Source organism: Pipra filicauda, unplaced genomic scaffold (assembly GCF_003945595.2).
Source record: "Pipra filicauda isolate LSUMZ 115617 unplaced genomic scaffold, ASM394559v2 scaffold234_size1211729_pilon, whole genome shotgun sequence".
NCBI classification, from domain to species: domain Eukaryota; kingdom Metazoa; phylum Chordata; class Aves; order Passeriformes; family Pipridae; genus Pipra; species Pipra filicauda.
The window spans coordinates 508,314-528,649 of record NW_024104348.1 but is presented as its reverse complement, the minus strand read 5'-3'; the positions used below and the strand labels follow the sequence as shown (position 1 = coordinate 528,649).

The window sequence follows — 20,336 nt, the reverse complement described above, 5'->3', positions numbered from 1 at the left end:
GAGCAACACACACCCACACACCGGCATTATTTTGTCACCTCCTCCATATAAAAACAAAACAGAAACGTGAGAACAGTGGGCTGGAGATAGAGCTGTGGAAAGTGAAGTTGGAAGGATTAATTATGTAATACGCCCCCTCTCCCGCCCTTACCCACAGCAACACGAGTGAGGTAAACCCAATCCTCCCAGCTGACAACTCAGAACTAGAAAATGCCCGGAGGAGTGAGAGCAAAATAAACGTGTGGGGAGGGTGGCGATGCACTCCTACAGAGGAAGATGTCATTAGGAAAAGGCTAAAAACAAGTTCAAATCACCTTTAGCCTCTTCCTTTCCCGCCTCACAAGACCTCTCCCTCCGCCTCTTCCCCCTCCTCCCCCTGCTCCTCCTCCCCTCTTTTCAGTAGGAGCTGCAGCGGGATCGGGACTATATTTCTACAGTCCACGGCTATCTGACGGAGTGTGGATCCTCCTGAAAAACTTCAAGTAAAACAGGAGCTGGGAGCACACACACGAGAAGATATATTAAGAAAGCAGGTTTGCTACTTAACTCAGAGGAAAGAAGCTGGAGTAGACTTCTTCGGTTGCTCTCTAAGAGCCTTGCCGAGAGTCCTTGCAAAGAAAAGTGTTGCTGATTCAAAAGAAGAGGAGGGATGGGGAAGAAAAAAAAAATCGTGCATGTCTGTGTGAGAGGGAGACAACGTGTGTGTGTGTGTGTACGTGTGAATGCGTGCTTGTGTGTGAGAGGGTGTAGGCGACGGATGGGGGGAGCTTGAAATAATATTTTTTTTCTACCAAAGACACGTGAGTGCAATTCCCAGCAAAGGGCACCAAGCTCTGCCCAACAGCAGAAGGGGTAGGGAGAGGGAAGGGGAGAAGAGAGGGAAGGGAAGAGGAGAGAGAAAGGGAGAGGGAACGGGAGAGGGGGGCAGGAGGGAGGGAGAAGGAGGAGGAGAAGGGATTTCTATTTCAGAAGACATTCATAGAAAGAGGGTGGCAAATTCTGTGACCATCTTTAGAGGAAGTGTCTTGGGACATAGAAAGAAAGAAGCCCAAAGAAGGAAAATAAAGGGCTATGATTTCCTTGTCCTGTTGCTTTGTCTCTGGCTCCCTCTGCCTCTGGAAGAGTAGCCACAGGACACAAAGATGCCCAGCTGGTCACTGCACGCCCAAGTTCAGTTTAGCTGGTGCTTCTCTCCTGTTTAGCCTGACTGCTTTCACTGAAGGGGAGGACTCATAGCCCGACAGCCTTATAGTGTAACCTGAAGAGTGTGTGCCGCCTCTCTCTGCCCACCCAAAGAACTCGCTGGAGGTGGAGGAGAGGGGAGAAAGAGGAGGACTTGAAAGTGCCCGAGGAGCTCCCGATGCTAAGAGGAGACAAATATTCCTGTGGACGACGCAGAAGGGACAAAGCTGACTGATTTATTGCTGTTTTCCATATTTTTTTTTTCTCCCTGTCCTTTGGCGCACACCAGTGTTTGGAGATCTTTGAAAACACAAACCTAAACACCAGCCCCGAAGCCCCAACCCCTTGGCTAGCTCTTATGGGAATGAAACACTCCTCCCGCTGCCTGCTCCTAAGGAGGAAAATGGCGGAGAACGCTGCCGACAGCACCGAGGTAAGGATGCGAGCCGGAGCCCGGCGCCCGCGCTCCCCCAGACCCGAGCACTGATCCCTAAGCAGAAGCAGCAGTAAGTGCAGAAGAACTTTCCCAGCCCCTCCGTCCAGCTCCTGCCTGCCTTGCTGCTATAGTTTCCTGCATTTGCCCCCCCTCTCCCCCCACATACTTCCCCCCGTTCCCCTCGTTCCCTGTAGACAGAGAAGTTTGCACCCCGCCGAGCGCTCCCGGCGCTCGGGCTGCTCGGGGCCGCCGCTCCACGGCTGGACCCCCGGGAAGTTGGGTGGCCGGGCGGAGGGGAGGCTCTGCGGGGCTGAGGGGTCTGGGGGAGGCAGCGGGGGGTGTGAGCGGCGGTAATTCGGGTGTCTGAGGAGGCCGAAAGGGACAGACTGTCTCTTGCGGCAGCACCTTGGCCAGCTCCCGATGCTTTCCGCCGGCAGCCTTGGCTAGGATTGTCTAGGGGGTCTTTAGCAGCATTCGTCTCTGCAGCATCCTAGATATTACCAAGCGGAGCTGCCCGGGGCGGGGGGTGTCCGGCTGGCCTGGGCATTGCCGAAAATAGCTTTGCATTGCCTTCAGGCCGGGAGGGTACCCTGCGAGGTCTCAGGTTTTTCTGCAAGAAATCTACTCCCCCCCTGCCCCCCCGCCCGTTACCTTCTGTTTCCTCAACATTGGGGTTGAGCAGCCCTTGTTTACTTGTCTGGGGCTATCTTGACCTCACTGAGACTTCTCAAGGGATACAGCAGTGTGTGAAGCCTCTGGTCTGGAAAAGCAGAAGGATGCAGGATGCAGTCCCAGCATCTCTGGGAGCATGTGAGAAGGAGACAGGCGAAAGTGTGAGCGTGTGCCAAACTCCCTGTTTCTATTAATAAACTGTGCCTAGCACTCTGACTGAACACTTAACACATGGTTAAGCGAGATGCAGCACAGCCATGCACAGACACAAAGGACATTGCACCCCAGCCAACTTTACAACGTTGCCCTTACACACACGGGTGGCATTGAACCTTCTCCCAAGTTGCCCTGCAGGGGTAATAAAGAGCAAAAGCATCACTTCAGTGTGAGTGAACACATAACTATTCCATCCTTTATTATTTCAACATCTCTGCCAAATGTCTTTTCCTTTCAGTTAGTCCTCCCAGTAGGTGTCTTGCTCACTCATGAATTCCACATTTCTCTTTGCAATAATGTTCTCTCTGCTTGACCTTCATAAATATGCCTCCTTTGCCACGCCAGGTGAAGAGCCAAATTTTCTTAAATGAATATGATGTAAGCACTTAGTCAACGAACATGCCTGTTACTGTGCTACAACCCCATGGAGTACTGTTTGCAGAAGAGGCATCTATAAATAGCAAGAAGTCTGGCTGCACATCTGTAAACTGTCATAGTCCTGACAGCACATATTGCGTTATAGGTCCCAGGATCCCAGGACAGGATTGCAATGAGAAACGTACAAGCATAGACAGTTCCTTTCAAAGCCATTTTTTTCAATGGAAATCGGTTTTAGACAGGGAAGATAGGTGAGAAGAGCTCTTTAAACATTCCTCTTCTATGTCAGTTCACTCTTAGCACATTTTTGTTGTTTAATCATGTTTGTCTTTCTGTTTGTGCAATGCTACACACACTGCAATGTTATTTTATGGAGAAGGATTTTTTAAACGATGACAGATTCATTTCAATGATGCATACAAGTTAGAAGAATATTGAAATGCTGTGCTTCGTCTCCTTGGAGTACCCATCAGTGACAGATTTGTGAAGTGAGAGTGAAAATATTGCAGATTAGGCATATCCTGCTGCCCTTCTACCTTAAGAAAACCAAAAGGGATACATTTGTAACACGTACCTAGATATTATCTGTTTTAATAATTTTCATATTTCTGATATATACTGAGAGAAGCAGTTTGCATATGTGCAGATGTAGAAGTGCACCAACCAAAATATACCAAGACCTTTGAAGCTCTTTCATTTGTCAAGCATCTATATTTAGCAAAGTCATATGATACTAGTTTGACCTTCAAACCTGTATTTCTCTAACTTTCTCTTGAAGTTAGCAAATATTCTGTGACAGAAGGAATGCAGCACAAAATATATCACTTTTGGAGTTACCGCAGTGTGAGAGAAAATTCAGAATTGGTATAAATTTGTTTCATTTGAAACCAATGGGGTACCAGTAATACTCATTATTTGATACTAAATTTCTGAAGAACTTTGATGTCATGGTGATAGGCATGATGTAAAAGATATCGTCCATAATGAGAGATGAAGAATTAAAACATTTAAGAAATGATCAAAATGCCCCACTTCCAAATCATTCCAAAGACCTTCCAGTTCTTACTCAGATTGATTTGACCTAATTACTTATGTTACAGCTTCATAGTACATTTTTTATATTTGCGGTTTGGTGCTTTTTTCTTTTAAATCTAACACAACTAAGAGCATGAATCTAAGCTTTGGTCAAATATGGCAAGTATTCTTTTTCAGTAGCAGGGCAATTTAAAACAATATATTAAGTCAAAGAACATGGACATTACGTGAGAAACTTTTTATTCCCTTAACTACCCTTTGATGACCACAGTGCTAGGTCTTTAGCTTAAAGAGCTTAAAGAAATGATGACAACAAATACAAACAAGGGAAAACCAAAGCTACAGTAAGACGGTACTCACTGTTTCCTCAAGCAAGAAGACAAGAGAGTAGCATTACCACTCACCAGCATTACTTCCCAGTCAAGGAAGACACATCATGTTATCAGAAAACTTAGAGAAAGGTGCTCCCATGGTACAGATAGTTACATTACCAGTATTCCTGTAGCCTTACATCTTGGTCAAGTGAGTGGAAGGTCTTGGATCAGGCCCTGAATAGTTTTGTAATTTTATTGTACAGATAACAGCCTGATATCAGTCCATCTGTCAGGGTTTAAGTGTAACTAGTGGGTTTTTTGTATGTGTTTATAATAGCCCGAGTGGTTTGTATAAAAATAAAAGTCAAGGGGAATAAACCCTTGACTCACTGAAGAGGTTACGGGGTCCCATTAATAGGAAACTTGCTAAAATAGTTTCAGATCCTTGTTTGAAGTGTGCAAGAAATGCCCTAGTCCATCCCATGAATTTTAAGAGAAATGCCATTGGAGCAAAAATTGTAGAATCTCTCCTCAAGATATAATAGTGAACCTCTGTATCTCTTGTCATGAAGGGACACCTTGTTTAAATAAAACAGGACTGTTTGCATAAATAACAGATGCAAGATTGAGTTCTCTGCAAATAATTAAAGACACTGACAGAAAACAAAGTAAAAGAGAAACAGTACTTTGTAGAACATATGCATGAAAATTCTGCAAAATTCATGACCTGCTGTAGATTTTGTTTTCTGGGTGTTTTTATTTTAAATGTATTAAATGAAAACCTCATTAATAGTAGGCCTGATATCAATGATGGGAAAAAAATTGAAAGAAGTGTGTTTTTGCAAGTGTGCCTGAATGCAACTTGTGAACCTGTGCCATGTGAAAGGAATAGAATCATAGAATCATGGGCAGAGGCATCTTCAACTAGATTAAGTTGCTCAGAGAGCCCTGTCCAACCTGATCTTGAATGTTTGCAGGGATGAGACATCAACCACCTCTCTGGGCAACCTGTGCCAGTGTTTCACCATTCACGTTGTAAATAATTTCTTAGTTATGCCTCGTTTAGATATAAATGTAGTCTAAATCTATCTTCTTTTAATTTAAAACCGTTATGCTTTGTTCTATAGTAACAGGCCCTGCTAAAAAGTTTGTGCCCATCTTTCTTACAGGTCTCCTTTAAGTACTGAAAGGGTGCAGTGAGCACAAAATGCTCAATAGCACAAAGTGCCAGGGTTTATGTGCACATCCAGAAGACATAAACGTGTAAGAGGCTAGTTGCTGACTGAAACAATTCTAGAACTTGAAACTGGTCTGGATTTGTGCAACATACTTGCACAGTAACTTCATAAAAAGCAATATCTGTGCCTAAGACTTTGCAGTGTCTGTAGAGATAAATGATTCTTGTATCATTGCTAAGAATGGAGACATCAGTTAATTTATTTGTGGTAACAAAATAGTGTCCTCACTGAACGTCCTATTATAGAAACGTTGGGCTTTGGTTAGACTTGGGGTAACATGCTTAACAGATGTGCTTCCTCCTCCAGATGAACTGGTTTGGTATCATGCAGTCCAGGTCAGTGAAAGTAACTAACTGCTCAGTTATCAGAAGAGGGGAGTTCACAGTGTCCTATCTACGTGAAATCCCACCATACCACTACTGGAGTGGGGAGGGGAGGAGAAAGAGGTTGTAAAGTCTGTTGAAATCATGAGCTTCTATTTGTGATTCATGAGTAGGAAGAGGGGGTTCTCCTTAACAAGTTACCGATGGACAAATTAACAGAAGCAGAGCAGGCATGTGCCTAACAGAGAACAGTGGACTGAATTTATTCAGTAAACCTAAGCTTTGCTCCTGGTTATTACACTGTATGGTTTTGGAGATATAATTTAATCCCTCTGATCTTTCCCATTTATACTGTTGAATTCTGTGATTTATTAGTGAAAGGTGTTGTAGAAAATTCTTATTTTGTGTTATTAAATTGCCATATTTGAATGAACATTAATGAGTGGGTGATGTTTATCCAAAAGAGAAATAACACTGCTACGTGGTGTACTTCTTAGACTAACAGAAGTCATGAAAGATCTGGCATGATGTCAGATAGCCAGCTGAAGAAGCAGCTTTTGACATAAATTTCAGTCTTACTGAGTGGTGTGCCACAAACCTGTGTCACGTAACTTTGAACAGGAAAACTTGTGGTAGCTGGTGTGTGCAAGTAATATAGGTGAGCTACAGAGACCAGACCACTGGGTCATGATCCAGATGTTTTGCAATGCTGACAAGGCAGTCAGAAAGCCGACCCATGATGTCAGAGAGAAATCTTTCACTGTGGGTGTAGCCAGATTCCCAAGGGCTATAGAGCCAGCTCTGAGTTAAAGCAGGGAATATTCCACTTCAACACATTTTGATCCTTTACAATGCTCCTACTAGAACTATATAAACCATGCTTTTAGGCTAGTAACAAGGCAGTTCTAACATAGTCATAGGGGGTTTTTTGGGTTTCTAGACAATTTAGGAGTGGAGGAGTGGAAATATGTCTCTGAGCTTTCTTCTACAACTTCAGCTGTGTAGAACATTAATTTAGCTCAGCTGAACACATAGCTGAATGCACGCCATTCCTTTCTCCAAGTTAATACTAAAAGCTCAAGACATTGACCATAATATTTTGGCCCCATTGAAAAAATAAATTTTGGTTGGCATTAATAATATAGATAGGATGAAGAAACATTTATACTTAAGTAACGAACAACAGCAACCATTCAAAGCAGAGTTTCAGGATAAAAATATCTTAGCATGGATCATCCTGTGCCAGCATAGGTTTGTTTTAGAGAACAGCATTTTAGTGTCAAGAAGAGTGGTATTTTTTAGAAAGGGTATGGTTCATCTTCGTGACATCATAGGCCAGATCATATTGCATCATTGTGCCAATACTAAAAGAGAGATTCCACGCTAGTGAGCGGGCTTATAATGGCTCTTTTTTTCCTAACCTCAGTCTGTGAAAAGCACCAAGCACTTCAAAGAAGAGAGCAAGAAATTCTGTAGCTTTGTCACCTTTGTCACTGTTCTACATCCATGCCAGAAATGAGCTTAGCAATAGTTCACATGCCTTCCAGCTCTTCACCCTCAGCTTGATAGTGAAAGAGGAAGGCTTGTACAAGCCTACTGGTACAGGCAGAGCAGAGAAATACATGGAGGTAAAAAAGCATTGAGCTTATTCTTTTCATAAGGTTTTGCTTTGGCCTTTCTGAGTTTGCAATGAAGTTCAGTCCATTGACAGATGAGGTAATGAACAGCTGAACAGGGTAAGTGATGAAACTCGTTGCTCCTACCTCTGATTCCAAAGAGAATCCTGCTACCTGCTGTCCTGTTCACTAGCTTTAATGCAATCTTTATTTTGATCTAGAGTTTTGGATAAAATGGGGTTGTCTTTTCCATAATTTTCTTTCTTCGGGAATAACCTCTAAATAACAGAAACAAGAAGCACTCATCTGAAGGAAGCAAAAAGGAGATTACCCACTAACCACTCCAGAATGGAGCAATTGCCTACCTGGCTCTTTCCCATGTTCTTGAAAAGGTACTAGTTGGCTTCGTGGAGTCTCCTGGCATGCTATTGCTTTCAGACTCTGGAATGGGAGCTTAGTCACTTTGCAGTGACTATGAGAGGATGGGCATGATTTCACCCTTAGTATTTCAGTTTTAAACTGCAATTAAACTTGTGGAGGGGCAGGCGCCGATCTCTTTACACTTGTGACCTCGTAACAGCATGAAGCTGACTCAGGAGAGGTTTAGGTTGGACACCAGGAAAACGTTTTTTACCCAGTGGGTGGTTGAGCACTGGATGAGGCTCCCCAGGGAAGTGGTCACAGCACCAACCCTGTCTGAGTTCAAGAAGCATTTGGACAACACTCTCAGGCACGTGGTGTGATTCTTGGGGTGTCCTGCACAGAATCAGGAGTTGATGATCCCTTTCTAACTCAGTATATGCTATGATTCTATGATTTAAGAGGTATAGATTTATTTCTTAGGACCTAGGTTTGTCAGGTCTCAGTTTTGAAAATCAAAAAATCAAAAATTTTAAAAGATATGTTTTTCCATGATCTAAATAACTATAAAAATAGTTTGACATTATTGAAATAGTCATTTGAAATTGAATAGTTTAAAAAATCAATTTGAAAATCTGGATTAGAAAATCTATTTATCTTCATTTTATTGCATCAACAATTTGGAGACTTATAGACCAGAATTGGAAATAAGGCAGACTCACTTTAAGTTTGCTTTTCTGAAAACTCTATTTAGTGCAGAAATTAGAGATAGTTTTGCTTTGTATTTTGAGCTTGAAATGCTAGGTGATCATAAATAAAATCTCAATGTGTTTGCTTTCCAAAATGAAGAGAATATTTCAGTAACAAAAGCTTTGCAAGAGTATTATGTTGGGAACAAAATGTTTAGTTAAAATTTTTGACAGAGACACAATAAAGAAGGTGAAGAAAATAATATTCTCCCTCACTTAAAATATCCTGCCCTGCAGTTAAGACATGCGCTTGGAAGTCTGCTTGTATTGAGGACTGCATTGTACCTGGGACTTTTTAAAAGAAAAGGTAGCACTTCCCTCTCTTGTAACAGTATGATGAAAGGAAACATATAGTGATTGGGAAACAGTAATATGTAGTGGTCTCCAAGGACTAGTATTGAAGCATTCTCTCAGTGGCCACAATGCACACTTGGGTTCATGTGTGGCTTTGCAGTTCTCCTGTCCTTCTTGTCCTTTTTTGATCATACAGCTTATGTTTCCAATAGGAGAGCTCAAACCCAGACTGAGAGCCCAGAATAACATGTGACCAAGCCAGGGCCTTCCAGCAACAATCCACCAATCCAAATTTATTTCTGTCGTAGACCTTCTCATTTAGAAAGGAAGAAAGGCGATGTTAGCATCTATTTCAGTTTCTAGTTACATCCTTGTACTATTCATCAATCCATTGTGAAACTTGACCCCAGCTTGGGATAAAGACTAGCTGCCGATTTTCTTCTCCTCAGTCACAAACAGGGAAGTAATTACCCTTCCTGTAACACATTCTGAACTATTTCTGTTTGAGAACCACATACGTCATGATGTGCCCTATCTTAGACATGAGCCTGTCTGAAGCACAGGATACGTACTTCTTTTTTTTTTTACTCTGAGTTACATTAGGATATATCAGGAATAACACCACTGAGGCCTATATAAATAGGGATCACAATGGTATGCAGAAACACAGACGTGTTGATTAGAAAGAACTGCTATAGAACATCTCATGCAACCTCATACGCAGTGTAGAATAGTCACCAGCATGTTAGCCATTGCTGTTTCTAGCCAAGTCTTGAAAATAACAAGCACAAAGATTCCACTGCCTCTCTAGGCAACCTATTCCAGTGCTGCACAGACCTCTCAGTGAAAAAGTTTTTCTTGTTGTCCTATCTGAACCTCCAAAACAGCGGGTTGTGACCTTTGCACCTTGTTATATCGTCTGCCGTTATTGAGAAGAGTTTGGTCCCCTTGTCTTTGTAACTACCTTTCAAGTAGTTGCAGGCTGCTATTAGTTTGTCCCTTAGTCTACTCTTTCACAAATCAAACAAGTTCAGCACATAGTAATTTCTTCTTACAGGTCGTATTCTCAGGCCCATGACCATTGCATGATATAATTAATCAATTATTAATCTCGCAAATAACAGATTTACAATACTGTGAGAGAGGCTGACAACAAAAGCTTTTCCCCCACTATTACACCTTTGCACACACATCTGAAACCCACCTCAATCACCATTCAAATAAGCAGAGCCTGAAAAACATGCAACACTCCTCACTAATCTCCATGTCAGGATTTTGAGCAGCACCTCAGCTCCACCTCACCACAGCTCCACGTCAGGCACTTCCTCTGGCTCTCACCTCACCTCACCTCACCGTCACATTGTCATTGCTGAACCTGAAATATTACTGAGAAGATCATTTTCCTAGCTTGCTCTTTCAACTACATTACCTTTCTATTTATATCTGAATTGCTGAATCTTTATATTCTATTAAATCAAAAAGCTGATTGTAATTTTCAAGGCGGTTTGAAGCATATGTCCTGCTACCTATCTGAATCTCTTATTCAGTACCAAGAGATTAATTCAAGCCTCCAGTGCCAAACTCCATCTCACGTTTCTTAGATTTTTTTAATAATACTAGTATCATGGACAGCGTGTATGCTGTTTTAATGGAGGTTAGCCTAAAAATTGTGAAATTAGGCTAATGGGTTTATATTTCTGTTTTCTCCATATATGACAATGAATCTCTGTCCTGCTTTTCTAAGAGATTTTTTTTTAAGTAGATAAACTTGATGGAAGACAAAGATAGATAAGGATCTAAGTAAAGAAAGTGCTTTCACCTATTGTGAGATTTTCATGAAAATGTGAAACTATTCTTGTAACCTCAGTACCATTATTTTATTGAAGAAAAAAATCTCTGTGCCATCCTTCTATCTTTTAGATCTGTTCCTTTCTCAACAAAAAAAGATATTGCTCCTTAGTGCTTATAAAATATGTCTTTGTTGCCTTGTAAAAGGGAAGACAAAAGTATTTATGTTTGCAAGACCTATTTCCACCAGGTGAAACTGAGTATTCTAACCATGCCTACTGGAAACAAAGGCATTCTAAGCTCAAGACAGGTTTACCCTCATGTAAATGCAACAGTTTCAGCAGAATTATTTGCGATTTATATAGATTCAAAACCAGCTCACATCTATATATAAAATTGTATATAGAACAATGAATCACCAGTGGTTTTGCTCAAGAATAGAGTTTTCATCATACTGTTTTGTGACTGTATAAAAATGTTAGGAGTGTACTTTCGTGTATCCCTTTCTTAACTGTATTTAAAAGATGGGTCTAAAATAGCAAAAGCTTATTCGATTATTAACATAAAGCTAAAAAGGTATGATTTATATCAACATGACTCTCAGCAACTGCTTTTGAAATACACTATGTATTTAACAGGTGTGTTATAGAACCCACTGTAGTTAACATAGCTCACTGAAGATTTTTGAACACTTCAGTAAATGTTTGATTAATAATGCAAGAAATGCTGAACACACTGGTTTGCTCATGTGTGTCAGTAGCACTCAGCATGGTTATTTATTGTAGAATCAAGTTCCATGCCAGCAGGGTATTTAAAAACCTTCCTTATCTACCTTATATAATATGGAGCAGGTGTAAGTCCACTGAACTAGTGGTACTACCTCTGTTCTGAATGATAGGTACATATCCATTTTCTTAAATAACTGCTGCAAACACCTTTAAGTCAAGTGAGGCATTTGCAGCCCTCTTCAGAACAAATATTCCAAGCCTGGAATTGACAGGTTATTAATCTCAGTCTTTTCCAATGACATTTCTCACACTAGGTGAAACAAAACCAAATAATATTTAATGGCCAAATATGAGCAAGTATACTTCATTCCCTCAGTTCAGGAAGGATATTGAGGTCCTGGAGCAGGTCCAGAGAAGAGCAACAAGGCTGATGAAGGGACTCGAGCACAAGTCCTATGAGGAGAGGCTGAGGGAGCTGGGACTGTTTAGCCTGGAGAAGAGGAGGCTCATCACTCTCTACAACTCCCTGAAAGGAGGTTGTAGACAGGTGGGGGTTGGTCTCTTTTCCCAGACAACTATCAGCAAGACAAGAGGGCATGGTCTCAAGTTGTGCCAGGGAAGGTTTAGGTTAAATATTAGAAAGAATTTCTTTACAGAGAGGGTGATCAGACACTGGAATGGGCTGCCCGGGGAAGCAGTGGATTCTCTGTCCCTGGAGGTTTTTAAGATGAAACTGGATGTGGCACTGAGTGCCAGGGTCTAGTAACAACAATGGTGTTGGATTAAGGGTTGGACTTGATGATCTCGGAGGTCCCTTCCAACCCAGCTGATTCTATGATTCTATGATTAGGCTAAATTTGCAGAGCGGTTAAGAACATATGTGTTGGCCTTGCTATAAATGAAGACTAGTCTCAAAGTATACATGATTACCTTTACAATCTGAAGAAAGATTAATATTTCTTTCTCCATTACTAAGCAAACTGTCGTGGTTTAACACCAGTTGGCAAACAAGTACCACACAGCTGCTCCTTCACTGCTCTAACTCACTGGGGGAATAGGGAGGAGAATCAGGAGGAAAAAAACATAAAACTCATAGGCTGAAATAAGAAGAGTATAATAATAGAAAGTATAATATAATAATAACAACTACTGATACTATTACTAATAATACGTATTTTAATGAAATGGAGAGAGAGTGAGAAAAAGAAGTGATGCACAATATAGTTTCTTGTCACCCACTGACTGATGCCCAGCCCATCCCTGAGCAGTGATCAGCGGCTCCCATTCATCTCACTCCGGTTTATATATTGAGCATGATGTTCAATGGAATATCCCCTTGGCCAGTTTGGGTCAGCTATCCTTTGGGTTATGCTCCCTCCCAGCTTCTTGTGCACCTCCTCTCTGGCAGAGCATGAGGCACTGAAAAGTCCTCACCTTAGAGTAAGCACTGCTCAGCAACAACCAAACATCACTGTGTTTTTAACAGTATTCTCATACGGAATCCAAAACACAGCACTGTACAAGCTACTAGGAGGATAATGAGCTCTGTCCCAGCTGAAACTAGGAGGCAGACTTATGAGAAGCTTTCTTTTACTGGAATTTTTAAACTTGATATTTAAGTTTAATTAACTGCTTCAATGCAGTTACAAGATACCATCACCATTAAAAAAAATGTTAATATCCAGTGTAGTTCCAGAGTCTGATAATTAATGAATTACCAAAAGATATTCAGTTACACTATTTCAAATCAAGAAAGTTACTCTGCTCCTCATCTTAGAACTAAAATGCAAATGCAATATACAACCTTAGTTCTGAGTGAGCAGGGCTATGCTATGTAAGAATTCAATAATTGCCTTACCATTGTGATAATTTTTCATTTCAGCCACAGTTCCTTAAACACTCATTAGTATGCTTACTTACAAAATCCTTGAATATTATGTACAGTTTTGGTCACCACAACATAGGAAAGACATTAAGCTGTTAGAGAGTGTCCAAAGGAGGGCAATGAAGATGGTGAAGGGCCTTGAGGGGAAGCCGTATGAGGAGTGGCTGAGGTCGCTTGGTCTGTTCAGCCTGGAGAAGAGGAGACTGAGGGAACACCTCATTGCAGTCTACGACTTCCTTTTAAGGGGAAGAGGAGGGGCAGGCACTGATCTCTTCTTTGTGGTGACCAGAGACAGGACCCAAGGTAATGGCCTGAAGTTGTGTCAGGGGAGAGTTAGGTTAGATATTAAGAAAAGGTTTTTCACCCAGAGGGTGTTTGGGCAGTGAACAGGCTCCCCAGGGAAGTGGTCACAGCACCAAGCCCGACAGAGTTTGAGAATCATTTGGACAACACTTTCAGGCACATGGTGTGACTCTTGGGGATGGTCCTGTGCGGGGTCAGCAGTAGGACTAGATGATCCTTGTGGGTCCCTTCCAACTTGGCATATTCTATGATTCTGGAAATTACCTACCAGGTGTATGTGTATAGGTATATGCATACATATACCTATACACACAATGTTTTATATTTACACAAAATTTGAATTGCATATTATGCTGTAACATTCATTTCTTTGTGCACACATGTGCACCCATGTTGTCAGTGTTAATAAAACTGTGTCAGAGAAGACACTATTGTGCCTATGTGGGCTCATACATGGTAGAATGATAAAATCCTGGTTAAAGTCTTATACCACATCAGATTTTTATATATATATATATATATATATGTTGACAGAGAAACTCTGTATTTAAAAAGGCAGTTTCATGGAAAAGTCCTAGCTTTAAATTCCTTTACCTCCTTTATATTCACTGTGTTCCTCAGTATGGGTGTTCTGACAAAACTCAGTTTAGTTGTGGAGAATCACAGGAGGATAAACCCTTCCATTTCAAGTTGAAATAACAAACTCATATTTTAGATACAGCACTAACAGAGCTCTAAAATATGTTTAAATTCAACTAACTTGGTGAGCTGTTAGGAATAGAGACTCCCAATTCAGAAAGGGAGCATTTAAAAATATTTGTCTGTTTCAGTTTAGATCACTTCCAAGCATTCATACCTTTGATTCAGCAATTAAATACAATTGGTTTTGTTTTCTTAAATTCTCTAACACCTACACATCTCAGAGGCCAGAAAGTTCCCCACAGGATCCTCCACTTGCCAGCTTGGTGTTTGTTGCAAATACGCAGCACTCCCACACTTGTCCCTTATGTGCTTCATGTTCACAAGTCTCCCCAGGTATAGCGGCACAGACCCCCTGCCCAGGGAACCCTGACCTGGACCCCAGGCCTCCCAAGTCATTGGCTATTCCAGCTTAAAATTTGATGGTGATTATGCACGTGCATGGATGGAACTTCGAGGTAACTGGTCCAGTAGAAGGTGTCCCTGCCTATGGCAGAGAGGTTGAAACAAGATGATCTTTAAGGTCCTTCTAGACCATACCATTCTGTGATTGTATGATGGATCCAGGCTCAGTTCAGTGGTGCCCAATGACAGGATCAGAGGCAACATGTACAAACTGAAACACAGGAGATTCCTTCTGAATACCAGGAAATGCTGTCTTACTGAAGGATGACAGTACTGGCACAGATTGTCCTGGGAGACTGTGGAGATCCTGGGAGATAATCAAAAGCCATCTGGGCAAAGACGTAGGCAACTTGCCTGAGGTAGTCCTACTTGAACAGGGAGGTTGGACCAGATGACCTCCAGAGGTCCCTTCCAGCCTCAACGGGTATGTGATTCTGTGAAATCAAACACAAGATATAAATAAAATTGAAGGGCTTAGAGTTTTATGTATCTATTTAATATATCACATTCATCTTCTTTCCTTGGTTGATATTTTAAAAATCTGGTAAATCTGTAATAAAGAAACACAGTCCCTGGTTTTCCTCAAACATTTAAACCTGTGAAATGCTGAGTATGTTCACATCTCTATCGACTCTGGGGTTTTTTACACCTGATGAACTGAGCCCTAAATAAAATAAAAAGGACCAATGATTTATTACAGTTGCTGGATTGTACAGTCAGTACAATCCAGAACAAGGAAGTTATGTCAATTGATTACTTAAGGTACTAGTCAACAATTCTATATTTAGCTTTTATTACTTTGCATTATTTTAAATTTTTTAACTTCTGGATATGACTTCACTGACACAAATTTAAAAAACAAAATCCTGCTTTATCATTCGTTTTTAGTGAGAAATCCTAGGTTACATAAAGATAGTATTATTTATTTGGACCTTTTTAAGGAGATAGGGGAGATGCTGTTGTCAGTTTCTGTTTTTCTTCCTTCAATTTTTAATCATTTAGATCTTTCTCCATGGTATGGTCTCCAAAGCAAACCCTATTGTTTGTAATACACAATTTGTGTTCTGCTGGTGGCAGAACATTGCATTCCTCTGACTTGCATCATGCTTCAGAGTTCTGCTGAAAATTACTATATTGTCACTAAAAGGAGAAAAATAAGCCCTTTTTTATGTATTGTTGAAAGGTTTTACCTCCAGTGATTCTGTGGCTATAAAAGAACCATTTTTACAAGCCTTTTGCAATGCTTAAGTTCCTGAAAAGGTTCAAGAGTTGAAATTCAAATCACTCTTTTGGAATCTTCTTGATTACAGTAATTTGATTTCCGTGCTGTTTTAACAAGCATGCACAATTCATTGGCTAGGGTCCCAATGTTCTCTATCATTGGATCAACAAATCTTATGAAAATAAGATATTAATTATTCTTTGAATGGGTTAACTAGGATCTGGAATCTGCTCATAAATTCAAATGCTTTAACAAGGTGTCTGAGTTGATGGTCTGCTTGTCCTGTCTAATCAGCAGAGACAAACACGTCTGAATTGCAACTCTGCCCACCTCAAACCTGAATCATACTTTAAAGAAACCTTTTTCTTTCTATGGATCCTAAACAGAGCCTAAGGTGGCTTGGCGGCCAACCTTCAGTAATATTAACAAACCAAGCACAGTATTTCTTCATTTGTATAACAGTCCTGAAAACACACTCCTATGAAAAATCCTACTTTTTTTCCGTTTTTTTGCATTTTCAGAATCTTCTCTTCATTAGAAGGCTCTCCCTACCCATTAATTCTGAATGTGCAGCCAGTTCAGAAGTGAGAGCGGATGCTTCTTCTCCTCTATCCCATTCAGTTGCCAATCATTCCATGAACAGGAGAAATATTTAAAGAAACAGGATCTCATGAAGCTTGACATGTTCCAAAAATGAAAAAAAAAAAAATTCTTCCATGTCAATAAAACCTTGAATCACCTTGAAATGAAACACCATTTTTACTTCTGTTATTTCTCTGTTCTTCTTTTTTTCCCGTTTTTTCAGATCATGTCAATGTTCAGAAAACCAGCAAGTGAAACTTTCAGTCTTATCCTTTAACTCCCTGTTTTTGTCATTGTTTTTTAATTTTATTTACTTTAGGGTTTTTTTGGCTGACAGCACATCAAAAGGCAAGAAAAACTGAAGGTTTGTTCCATCATCAGAACACAGATGGGGTTAGTGCAACAAAGAATTTTGCATTGCAATACGTCATGCTGTGCCCATACTGTGGCTAAAGAACAATAATGGCAACCTTATATGTGGAAAGGTGATAAGACTAGCTATAAAAAGACACTGAATTTGCGTCAATGTGTTCCTTTTATAGGCCTTTCAGTACACAGAAACTTTTACTAAGTTTTTTCAAGGTTTCTTCACAACTGTGAATAGTAAAAACCTTTCTAAAGCTGAGACACTCTCTTAAGCTTTTCAGGTTCAGAAAAGTCACATGAATCATTGAAATTCACAGGTCAGAAGCACTTCAATCAGAGAACATCAGTCGTCATGCTAATCAACCTATTTACACAGCATCAATGCAAGGCTAATTTGAACAGAAGCCCAGTTATACAGATCTTTCTACTGTCAGTTACATTTTCTGCTCATGTTGTCACTAGTAATTTCCTTTTTGATCTACAGCTCTTCTAAGTTGAAATACTTCAGTCTGTACTGATTCTGCAGCAATCATTTGTTTTGCTTGTCTGTATTTATTCCACCCCAATCATTTGTGTTGCTTCTCTATTACTGCATAAGTAAAGGGAAAGATGAACCACTCATGCATGTACATGGAGGTCTCGCTACCCAGCTGCTCCTGTGAATGCATTTGGCAGAGCCAAATCTTCTCACAGAAGAAGGAAGAATCAGAACCCAGAAGGGATGTCAACAGAAAAGCACAAAGGGGCATGTGTACAGAAATTGGGCAGCAGAATGAAGATTGTCCTTGCATGCCTGAGACCTGCAGGAAGGATTCAGCTTCAGCTGACACTGTGTGGTGCAAGTAGCAGTTGCTTGTTGCAAAAGAGGCATTGACAACTCTCAGGACAGTTACAGGTTGTATTTTGTGGACAAAGCGTTCTATGTTGCGTTCATAAATCAGTCAAGAGTTTCCTTTCTGTCTTAGCCAAGCATGCACTCAGCGCACAGTAACATATGCTGCCTTGTGAATCAGCATCAATGGAAGTGCTGAGGCACAAAGTGCTGACAATCCCTTATGAAAGTGGCAGCAAGCAAGGAAGGGAAGGCACATTGTAACAGCAAAACCCAGGATGGAGACAGCCCATTAATCTATAGCAATGAGGTGGCTCAAGGTCAGCTGTTTGTGATACTTTAACTAACCTGAAAACATTCAGTATAAAATTCATACATTCTGACTCCCAGAGAAGCCTGGAGAGGGAAGAGAAGATGAACTCTTCATTATAAGTCTTGAGGGAAAGTGTCTTCCTGAACTTAAGGTGCCCAGGAGAGAACAGAGTCAGAATTTTCCTACCATACACTTTACCATGTTTGAAAGGCAGAAAAGCCACTGATTTCCTTTTAGAAGCTGTGGCTCCTGAGCACAAGTTTAAGGCTTTCTGCCAGTTTCTCCCCCAGGGGTTTAATTACAGTTGGACCCCTTACATCTGGTAAAAAAATAAGCTTTGAATGTCCTCACAAGAGTTTTATTCCAATGATTACAAATGAAAATAAAAATTGAGGATAGGCATTAGAGTTTAATATGCTCTTGGTCAGTTTCTTTTCAATGCTCCATGCATGGAGGGTGTAACATTAAATCTCAAATGACTTATTAATATCTTATTTGAAGGCAGTTGACTTTACATGGGATTTCTGATTTGGTACAGAAATACAAAATACACCGAAAATGCAATACAAATGTATGTTACACTTAGCAAAAGACAAGATTGCAGTTCAATCACAATATGAGTGTGCTTTTGTAATATGCTCACTGACCCTGTTACCAGGAAGGAAAACATGAGTAGAAGTAAGCTGAAGCCCAATGCTCTCATTGAAATTATTGGTTGTTCAACTCTTGAACTTTACATTGGTCTGAGCTATGTAATCACTTCCCCCCATGCAAATCTGGCTAACCCAGGGAGATATTTGTGCTCATTTAAACCACAAGTTGATCCACTCGAAGTCAGTTTCTTTGCCACAGATGTGGTCAGTCACACCCTGTATTATTCCCTGAATTTCATGGGCACTTCATCCTTACCTGTCTCCAGCGAGCCTTCTTCATTTGTAGGGGTTGATTCAGAGAGTTACGTTCCACCTCTAGGGGTTTTGTCCATTGCAAGAGGAAGCAATACTCTGATAACCCACATTAAGAGACGACTGACTCCTTCAAAGTCACACAATGAGATGGACTTAAAATCAACACAGAAGAAAAAAAGACTGCCAGGTGACCAAGAGAAAATCTGTGCTATAACATATTAAGATCCACTGAAGTACAGTTTCAAAGGAGGTGGCAGGGTGTCATTGCTCTGTGCAGGGAAATAGGCTATTTTTTGCCAGTTGACAAATTGAAGTGCCAAATTGACTTCCATTCAATGTTGGTGCCTGTTTGCTGGTAGTTCTGAAGCAGTGCTGGACTGTAAGTCATTGTGCTGATTTTCTCTGGCACTTCAGCTCAGGAATTACCATTTCTCAGTCTTCTCCTTTCTGTCCTCATTTATTCTGCAGAGGGTAAGAAGTAATAAACTTGGATACCTTGAAAACAGGGACGCCTTCTAGAGCTGAAGTGCATCTGAAACTACACTGAAGTGTAGATCAAAAGCTTGGCTAGGATATGGAGTAGGGGGTCGTTTGAATGTTTTTCCCTTCCTCCATACTAAAGCTCAGCAAAGGCTACAGAATATAATGTCTCCCTAGAACTGTTGTGAAACAACTGAAACTCAGTGAGAGGGGAAGAGAAGACTGGCATATCAGCAGCAAAGTGACTTTCAGAGATCAGCGCATCAGAAATTTGATAAGCAGAGGAGGCCTTCCATTAAATTTTCTGCTAATTTAAGAAAATAATTTGTACAGAAAGAATACTCTGGTTATTTTTGCTAATAATTAGCCTCTAAAAATAGTGGAGCTCTACTTTTTCTTGTGAATTTCAGCTTACTGCCTAATACTGAAAAAGGGCCTAAAAATAACTGGGTTTATAGTTGATTAGCACTTTCTGGTTTTTGTTCTTTCTCACTAGAGAGTCAGTCAAGATGATGCTGGGGAGGAGAAGAGGTCATCCATTGGCACAGCTACTTTCCCTACAAGAAATGTATTATGAGCACTGATAATGGAGACTGTGGCTCCCCCCAACTTTTCCTCAACAGATTTTCATGCACTTGCCAGGGTGATGTGAAGTAGCTTGAAAGTACCAAGTCTCTTTTTTTCCTTTCCATTTTGTGTCCATCTTGAGGAGTTTCTCGTAAGGGGGTGTATCACTTGTTATTTAGTTGTGCATCACTGGAACCCTGATCTATTCAGCAAGGCAGACGCTTATGCAGCAGCAATGATAGTAAAAACCAGTAAAAAATCACAATGGGAAGTTCACGCTTCTCTGGCTTTGTATCTTCATATCTCTTTATGCAGTGATCTGCAACAAACCCTTTTCACTGCATTCAACTTTGGTATTTTCAGTGCAGGCTTCTATAACTTCTGTTGCTATTTCTACAACAAGCTGTGCCTTGTGATGTGAGGCATTTTAAAGTAATCTGGCACA

General features: G+C 40.7%; 1 protein-coding gene across 2 annotated transcripts in view; it reads left to right on the top strand.

Annotated features, from left to right (window-relative positions):
* The first annotated feature begins 386 nt into the window (after positions 1-386).
* Positions 387-20,336, top strand: part of PRMT8 (protein arginine methyltransferase 8) — a 58,136-nt gene continuing 38,186 nt past the window's right edge. The window contains exons 1-2 of one of the 2 annotated variants that reach the window (XM_027722104.2): positions 387-533; positions 1,472-1,615. In XM_027722104.2, the coding sequence (XP_027577905.1) occupies positions 1,541-1,615 (75 nt within the window). In that variant the 5' untranslated portion in view covers positions 387-533; positions 1,472-1,540. Of the gene's footprint in view, positions 534-955; positions 1,616-20,336 lie in introns of those variants that run through there. The other variant, XM_039381633.1, reaches the window with a different exon arrangement.